The sequence below is a fragment of the Rhagoletis pomonella genome, unplaced genomic scaffold (assembly GCF_013731165.1).
Source record: "Rhagoletis pomonella isolate Grant_MI unplaced genomic scaffold, Rhpom_1.0 Rhpom_scaffold_00001, whole genome shotgun sequence".
NCBI lineage: Eukaryota > Metazoa > Arthropoda > Insecta > Diptera > Tephritidae > Rhagoletis > Rhagoletis pomonella.
This window is the reverse complement of record NW_023458555.1, coordinates 18126431-18135653: the sequence shown is the minus strand read 5'-3', so window position 1 is coordinate 18135653 and position 9223 is coordinate 18126431. Positions and strand designations below refer to the sequence as shown.

At 34.2% G+C, this 9223-nt stretch overlaps 1 protein-coding gene across 1 annotated transcript; it reads right to left on the bottom strand.

Moving 5' to 3' along the window:
* Positions 1 to 154: 154 nt before the first annotated feature.
* Positions 155 to 8098, bottom strand: LOC118740276 (insulin receptor-like). Its single transcript, XM_036471750.1, has 9 exons — positions 6865 to 8098; positions 6479 to 6781; positions 2944 to 3193; positions 2742 to 2886; positions 2443 to 2651; positions 2194 to 2380; positions 1403 to 1619; positions 423 to 510; positions 155 to 345 (listed from the first exon to the last, which is right to left on the bottom strand). Exons 1-9 carry the CDS (start codon positions 7489 to 7491, stop codon positions 179 to 181), a joined length of 2193 nt encoding a protein of 730 aa, XP_036327643.1. The 5' UTR covers positions 7492 to 8098; the 3' UTR covers positions 155 to 178.
* Between the last annotated feature and the right edge of the window lie 1125 nt (positions 8099 to 9223).

The window sequence follows — 9223 nt, the reverse complement described above, 5'->3', positions numbered from 1 at the left end:
TTGTATTTGAAAACATTGGACGAGAAAGGTACCTACTAGTTTTTTTTTCTATTACTAGCCATAGATTGTTTTCATTAGAGAAATACCCCAACATTCCCATTTTAATTTTTGTCATTTACCGATCAGTGGAAATTCGGCACTATACTCTATGTTAAATAAAATAAAGTTATGTTTCTACTTACGATACAAAAATTAAATTCGGCAAAGTTTCTTCATAAATTATTTGATCTTTGTTATAATAATTTTCATCCTTGGGTAGTGGACCACTGTATTCAGGGTTTATAACAACACACTCGCATGATGATGAGTATCTCAAAAATTCTGGATGATTTCCTAGAGTAACATCTATGTAATAATTGCAAAGGAAGAAAACAAAAATGTAAGAAACAGCAGCGATTTAATGCGCTGAAATAATAACTTACTATGTTTACCAATGATCACTTTTTCGTGATAGATTAAATACTTCTCAATTTCGCCATTGGGCATGTGCGGTGGCCACCAGTGGAGAACCTTAGTAGTACATACATGGACATTTAATAAATATATTAGTTGCGATCCCGTACGAGTCCGGACTAGTCAGAAATAGTCAGAATCAGTCAGAATTTACTGGAAATCGATCCCGTACTCAGTTCTTTGACTATTGAGAGGACAAAAAAGAGAGTAAATACGGTTCTCTCTCTGTCAGAAGTTACCAGTTTTAGTCCGAGAATTTTTTACTGGTAAATTCTGGTAAATGTGTCAAACGATCAGCTGTAGTGTGTTTGGCAACCAAATTGTAAACAAAAGAAAAGTGCACTCTGCTAATTCATGTTGAAAAGTATTTAATTACTTGTTTAAGTGGATTCTAATTATAATAGGTGCAGTCCCGTATTCCTCGGACTCGGACTAGTAAAACTGTCAAAAAATAAAAATTGGCTCAGAGCGAGAGAGTAACATTGAAAAGTACGGAATCGCCTTCTAGTAAAAAATGGTAACTTCTGTCAACTTCAACATAACCTCCAAATTTTGGTTGTAAATTTTTGCTTATTTTGTATGTAAACACACTCAGCTTACACATGTCAATAACCAAAAATACTTTCAAATTCATTAGAATCCACTTAAACAAGTAATTAAATACTTTTTAACATGAATTAGCAGAGTGCACTTTTCTTTTGTTGACAATTTGGTTGCCAAACACACTACAGCTGATCGTTTGACATATTTACCAGAATTTACCAGCAAAAAATTCTCGGACGAAAACTGGTAACTTCTGACAGAGAGAGAACCGTATTTACTCTCTTTTTTGTCCTCTCAATAGTCAGAGAACCGAGTACGGGATCGATTTCCAGTAAAATCTGACTGATTCTGACTAGTCCGGACTCGTACGGGATCGCAACTAATATGATGGCAATTTTCGACTTACTATTTTATCGATGGCGATTGCAGTGTAATAGACTCTTCTCACCGGTCCCGGTTTACTCGGTAGCGTACGAAAGTATTGAATTTTCGAATATGCGTCTACTTGTATATGATAGTCAGTCATTGTTAAGGTTTTCGCAAAGTAGGCGTATTGTGTATAAGGCTTCAGATTTGAAATTATATAGCGCACATTTTTGGTCGGGTTTATATCCATACGCCAACTGTAAAAGAGTGTAACTATATATTTTAGGTTTCAAAATTCCATATATGTATGTATGTATGTATTTTTGTACATACAGTGACTCAAACAAATGACCACTTGTCGATTTTTATTATATTCGTAGTATTTTTCGAGCTTATTTTTTTTGATGTAATTTTTCTATAAAAATACCATCCACGCTTTGCCCAAAAATATTTAAATCACAATTTCAAACTTTATACAAAATTTAGGAAAATTCATAAAATTTGCATCAAAATTCCAATTTTTTAATCCGAATCTTTAGAGCATTTTTCCGTATGCATGCAATTTTGGTCTAATGAAGTGCAAGTTTCAAACGGCTAAAAAATCGTGTTCACTTTTGAGACTACTTGTTGCTAACGGTCTGCAGTGTTTTATGTCACAAAAAATTTATGTTTATATTTTATATTAAAAAAAAGTGCCAAAATCCGACACCAAAAAAAAAAATCTCAAAAATAAACAGTATTTTATATGGATCTTAGGTAATTAGGCGATACTTAAAGTACTTAAAAAATACAAAAAACGTCAAAAACTCAAGCATACTAATATCTAATTACCTATCATGTCCGCAGCCATGTCGTCCATCGTAGAGAGTGACATTCTTAATGGGCGCTTCCTTATAGTAATACACATAGCCCAGTATAATTTGTATATTATTAACGGTAAATATATCTATTTTCAGACGCACAGCTGTAGAATTGAAATCTTCAACAGTTACATTTAAGACGCCCAGAGGACTGCTACCTAAAAATTAAGAAAAAAAAAACGAATACACAAATGCTCAAACAACAACTGCAACAGCATACAAATAACCCGTTCTCCATTTGAGTGTGGTGAAACATTTACTGTGGTAATAGGTTTGGCGCTTTTTAAAGACTTCTCAAGTTGACGAATCTTATTCAAACACAGTCGCGGATTGAGGTGAAAATAAATGCTGCCTTTTAATATGGCAACATTTTGATTTGGCGTCCAAATTTCAGATAAATGGTAATTATCGACAGCATAAAGTGCATACCTAAAAGGGAATTGGAAGACGTTTAGTTAAAAAATAAGTTGCGAGTTACTAAACAATATTTATCCACCGAAATAACGAATAGATACTAACAAATCATCTATAAGCTCTTCACCGCGTATGGTGACTAAATTGCGCAAGAAATGCAGCGACAGCAACTGTGGTGAGTTTATGACTTTCAAATAGCCTGTGATTTCGGTGATATTAACCAGCGCATTATCCAAGTCGGTGATTTTGGCTGAAATAAAATCTTAGATTTTTTTTTTCAGTTTTATTAGCAACTAAGCGTACTTACTCTTAACATCGGTCAACTCTATGGTTAATGAACCATTTATGGTAATACAACCCTTTAAGCTTTCGAAATCATCTGCTGTGTGTATGCTATATTTTCCAGCGCATAACAATTTACAGTATGTTTGTCCTTTTGCATCGACTTGGCTCAAATGGTTCTTGGGACATGTTTCCAAACAGCCGGAGTCAGGAGGGTGTGGTATCCAACCCATTTGGCGGCACTTGGCGGCGCTGATGCATTCGCGATCTTGATACTATGTAACCGAGGTGGAAAAGGAATGGGGATAGACAATTTTAAATTGTGCTTAATTCTAGCGTACATAAATAGGTTAGATTAGAAACTAAAGAGTGATACAAGACTTTTTCATAATCACTTGGGGAATAGTTCAGGACTATTTCCGGATCATTTCGTGAATAGTACCAAACTGGTCCTGAAATAGGCGTGAACTGGACCCAAAATGGCCATGTAGTAGTTTTGAACGATCGAAAAAGCCGTGAACTTATCCCGAAATGATATGGTCTTGAAACGGTCCCGAAATGGTCCTTAATTAGACACAAAATGATCCTAAAATAGTCCTGAAACGTTTATGAAATGGTCTCAAAATTGCTTAGAATCAGTCTGAAAAGGGTCCCCAAATAGTCGTGAACTGGTCCCGAAATTATCCAGTATAGGTCCAAAAATTATCTCGAACTAGACCCGAAAAGGTCCTAAACTAGTCCAGAAAGTGTCTTGAAATACTTCAAAAAAGAAGAACATATGCAAATGCTATGTATGTTTTTTAAAAAATTTCAGTTTTCAAAATAAGTGCGAGATCTCTCTGCTATAGGCCTTTCCATGATCTTTGGAAACTTCGACGACAAAATATGTTGGCGTCGGCTTCAAGTGGATGATTTTCCGCATACACCCTGAATGAAGTGAATGGATCGAAGTTATATTGCCGAGTTGTGTACGCAAGAACTCCCTATAAGCGTCAAGTTTAGGCTTTCCGGATTTCTGCAAAGCTAGCAGCTTTTAGTTCGAATAGGAATCATTATCGTATTTTTTTTTAATTCTTTTAATTTTTTTTTGTTTGAACTTATGTATGTATATTTAATTTGTTTGTTTTTTATTTAAAGTTTTCTATTTATTTTTAGATTTTAGAGTTTCAACCGCGAAAACGAAAATACTTTTATCGAAAATGTATCCAAAGTTTAGAAAATGTATTTTAAAAAGAAACATTTTTTTTTTTAATTCAACAACTTTTATTGAGCTTGAGGCCGTTTTTAATGAAAAACTGATTGTGGAAAAACAATAATAAAAAATGGTAGAAGTGATAGCTATTTCAGAAATCACCTCAAAAAAGGAAAAAAGCAACGATAATTTACAAGACGAACTTAGCACAGTGTGTAAGCAACTGGCTGAGTAGGTGGGATCGTCGGTTCGAATCCTACTGAAAGAAGTCTAATGAGGAAATGTGGTGATTTCCGAAATAGCTATCACTTCTACCATTTTTGCAAATTGTTGTTGCTTTCCACAATAAGTGTTTCATTAAAAACGGCTTCAAGCTCAATAAAAATTGTTGAATATAATGGTTATAAGGCCATAAAATAACAAAAACAATTTTTTTCTTAATTTAATAAATTTTTTTGGATCTTATGTATATTTAATTTGTTTGTTTTATATTTACTTTTCAATTAACTTTTAGATTTTATAGTTTTAACCGCAAAAACAGAAATTCTTTTATCGAAAATGTATCCAAAGTTTAGAAAATGTAATTGTATTTGCAAAATACTTAAGCGTTATCACATAATGATACTCGCGAACAACATTAATTTTTCACCTCCCAGATTAAGGGTTAAAAATAAATTTTTTTTTATCTAATTTAATTTTTAGAAACTTATTTTAATGATATTTTCCTTCCATTAATTAAATTTTTTCGATTTTAATTAAATTTTCTTTTAATTTGGAAAAATTTATTTGATTTTCTAATTTTTATTTTTATTTATATTTTTATTTTCCTCATTAATTTAGTTTTAAGATTTAATTGTTTTAGAACTTTTTTTGTTAGTTTCAATTAAACTTCATTTTATAATTTAATTTTCTTTTAATTTTTCGGTTTTATACTACATACAATGAATTAAAAAGAGAAATATTTTTAATTTAATTAAATTTTTTACACCTTTATATCACACGTTTTTTGGTTTTCTTTATTTTAATAACAATTATTATTATTTTTCTGTTTTAATCGAGATTTTTTTTATTTTTTTTAGTTTTTTTTTTGTTTTAAAAAGCAAAATATTTTTTAAATATAATTTAATTCTTAGAATCCTATTGTAATAATTTTTTCTTTTTTTAATTCAATAATTTTTTATTGATTTAAGTTTCCTTTACAAACTTTTTTTTATTTGAGCTAGTTTTTAGAAACTTACTTTATTGAGTTTATCTTTTCTTAATTTAATTTTTTCCTTTTTTGATAAAATTTTTAGTTTTTAAGAAGAAAAATACATATATATATATATATATTTTTTGCGACTATTGTTTTTTTTCACTCCTACCTCAAAATTTTGTGGAAACACCTAAAAAAAGCTCCCTGAAAATTTGAACCATTAATATTAACATTAAGAGCTCGCCCAAGGCGTGCAAAGATTTCCCATATAAAATACACGTAGACTTTAAGTTTTTTTCTTAAAAAGTCTACAGCTCAGAGAAGTTTTATGGTATATTCTTGATCAATGATGAGTTTTCTTCAGAATTGAATGCTCTACAAAAGTGTCCATTGCGGTTTAATCCTAACTCCCACCAGCGAGGTAGTACGGGTCACTAAACTAATTTTTTCATGAAATTCTGGTTTTTTGTCCCTATCTCGAAAATAACAAGAGCTACAGAAAAAATATAAATGAAAAACTTGTAGGACTTTCAATTTCCTCCAAAAAAGTTACTTGTTTTCCTTTTTAATGGTAATTTTCTTTTAACTTTAAACTATTAAACTATTTTGATTTCGTTCAACTTTTAGAAACTTATTTTACTATTTCTTTATTTTAATTATGTTTTTCTTTTTTAAATAAAATTTCTTCAAATTTGTTAATGATATTTTTTAATATCATTTAATTTTTACCAAATTTTTTTTAAATAAATTTTTTTATTTATTTAATTTCCTTCTAATTATTAGGTTTTATTGTTCAAAAGATATATTTTTTTATTAGAAAAATATATTCATATATATATTTTTTATTTCATTTAATTTTTCAAAAAACTTATTTGAAAAGGCAAACCGAATAACGCTAAGGGTTCCTCGTTAGCAGACCTTTCAAGTAGTCCTTGAAAGACAAAAGGGAGCTTTTAAGATAGTTGCTGGAATTGACAATTGTCTTAGGAAAAACTTTTGTTTTAATAAAATAATACTGAGCAAAAAAATGCTAAATTCAGTGTAGCAAACAGAAAACCCGAGCTTCAATAAAAAGTTTTGGAGAAAATGGAATCTGTTTAAATATTTAGCATAGGCACAAAAAAAGGACTGCTCTGGAAAAAAGTGGTAACAACAAGAAATTATGGAACGCACCTGATAGTAGTTCTGTGGACAAGCGTCCACACATTGTCGCTCCATGTTCAGATTCGCGCACAACTCACAGTTCGTGCCGTCGCAACCGCTCAGACAATTACGATCACAACAGCTACCATTTTCATCGCAGCCACGCATGCCGCACTCCGACCGGCAATTGACAATGTTGCTGGTAGCAGGCCGTCGTTGTGGCATATTAAACTTCCAGCAATGCTTACGCAACTTCTCCGGAAGATCTTCCTCGACGATAACTTGCCTGGTGCTGCGAGCGCATTGCGTACAGTGATTGTGCAATTTATTATTCTGCAATGAGTGGATGAAAAAAAAAACAAAAACAAAAACAAATATATAACCCGTTGCTACAGTTCAAATTCAAAAGTATAAACCTTATGCCAGAAATGTTGCTGCGTGCTATTGCCCAGCAGCTGTACCCAGTTCACCGTATCCACATAGCACAAAGATGGATTACTTTCAATGCGTATATTACCCTTTTGTATGCGTAGCAATGACTTCAGGCCCAAATCTTGCAAATCGCGATTCTCATACACTACCAGCGCAAACTCATCGAACAACAATTGACGACCGCGTATAATTTGTAGATGTGGAAATATTTGCTCCAAACTTCGTAGGCCATGCACACGATGTACCAACAGATAATCGCTAATCTCCGTCACGGTGGAGGCGAATTGCCGCGCGGCAACATCGTTGGGCGTCATTTGCAAGTGCGCCAGCCACACATGCCCCAACACGCGCGTACAATTCTGTAGCAATGCAAAATCCTTCCTTGTGCGCACCTCAATGGAATTGCATGTGCGGGGCGGTGTTGGCGACTCCGGTGGCTTGTTACTCGTACTTGCGAAAGGGCGGGCAGCAGCATCGGCATACACTTTGTCTGCCGTTGCGATGGGTGCATCTCTTTGTACGATTGCCGCCTGCAGGATGAGCGCCCAAAGCAGCAAAACAAAGAGGCTGCGTTGTAATGTTGCAGGTACTATATCCAGATGTTTTGCCATTGTCCCCGTGGGTGATTGTCTGCCAACTGCAGTTAGTGCATTGCCAGCTGACGCGGTGGCAACTGAGAACGGCGACGGCGGCGGCGGCGGCGGCGGCGTCGTTGTTGGATGGTTGGGTTGGTTAGAGAACTTGTTTGCCGTTATTTTTTCTATAGTACTGTACTACAGACATGTGTAGATATGTATGTACATATGTATGTTCGTTTGGATGTAATTCAATTAAGAGCTTGACCTCGCCGCAGAGTAATGTCAACAGAAGATGGAGAGTGCGCTTCACTGTCGTTGTCGTCGTCGTCGTCGTCGTCGCAGTTGTTGTTGTTAAGTGAGTGATAATTACAATGCTATTGGCAGCTTGGATGACATCAATTTACTAAACAAATTTATTTCATTCACGTTTCACTTTTCTAGGAAGTCTTCCAAAATAGTTAGAACTATTGTGTTATTCCGTAATTAACGCTTAGATTTCGAAGTGCGCGCCAACAAAGTTGAAATTGAACTGTTCGCAATTGATCGTTGAACTGAGGCGAAAAGCTCCCATCGATATTGTTGTTATAGTTTCTCCAACAGATATTCAATTAAGCGCTTCGAATGAAGGAAGTTACTGGAAAGGCGAAGGTGTTCGCGTGGCTGAAAGAGAAAAAATATATGAGCGAAGGGAATGCACGCCATTATTAAAAAGGTGAGCTCAATCACTTTACTCATCTGCAAAGTATTTTAAAGTAAGGCAAAGAGCATCGAAGTAACGAATGTTATATTTGTTGTTGTGTGATTGAGCGCGCGTTTTTTGTTAACCAATTCTCCTACTTGGCTGCATTATTTTGCAGAATCTTCTGTGATCGGAGTGAATATCGTCGTTGATACTGCAAAACGGTCTATGTCAGTTAGTAACCTTGACACTTAGATGGTCTCTTACGTGTACCGGAATGTATCTGTAAATCTTTACACCCTAATTAACGAGTGATAAAACTGGCTACCTTTGGCTGAAGGAGATGAATGGTTGCCAGAAGCGATCAGATACAGACAACAGACCAATTAAGCACCAGAGGTAATAAGTGACATAGAACGTTTTGCAATATCACCGACGATATGTACATACATATGTATTTGGCGGCTTTTGGTCACTTGCTTATGCGTGTTGGAACCGGTTCCGGCAATGAGAAAATTGTGCTCCTTAAAATTTGCTAAAAGGAGAAATCCACTTCTGAGCTACATTTTGCATTGACCCTGGAAATAATGGAAAATGAGTCCACTTGTTGCCGGTAGGCCAAAGTTGGGTGCTGACTAAATCTTAGGTGGCAATTTGTCTGCTGTTGCAAAAGAAAGTACGACTCAATAACTGCACAAACTTAATTGAGTGCAGTTCAGTTGTGCTAGGTATATATGTATTCAGCAGTTAGTACTTTTTGGACAGTTAACTGAGCAAAAATAAAAAAATCTGATTTTTGCTCAAAATCGAACAAAACTCTAGGTTTGCGCGATTATAATTGGGCCGTATATTCCCTCCTTAATGAAATTGTTTTAAAATTCATTTTAGCATCATGCAAGGGCTAACTTGAGTGATTGAGTGAGTGAAAAAGTCGCGGCTCAACAAATTTAGATTAAATTTAGCACACAGTTAGTTAATAAACTCGGCTAATGTGTATGCAGATAATTTTTCAAACAGTGTTGCCAGCTATTTAAAAAGTGAAGTCCACTTCAATAAGTAAGTTAAATGAAATATTAAAAACAAAAA

What these genes read in the sequence shown, in the direction of transcription:
- LOC118740276 (XM_036471750.1), bottom strand. Translation starts at nt 7,491, where the DNA reads ATGGCAAAACATCTGGATATAGTACCTGCAACATTACAACGCAGCCTC. An exon ending in GTCCACAGAACTACTATCAG is followed by an intron (nt 3,194 to 6,478) that starts GTGCGTTCCATA and finishes TCGGTTACATAG; the next exon opens with TATCAAGATCGCGAATGCAT. An exon ending in AGTGATCATTGGTAAACATA is followed by an intron (nt 346 to 422) that starts GTAAGTTATTAT and finishes ATTATTACATAG; the next exon opens with ATGTTACTCTAGGAAATCAT.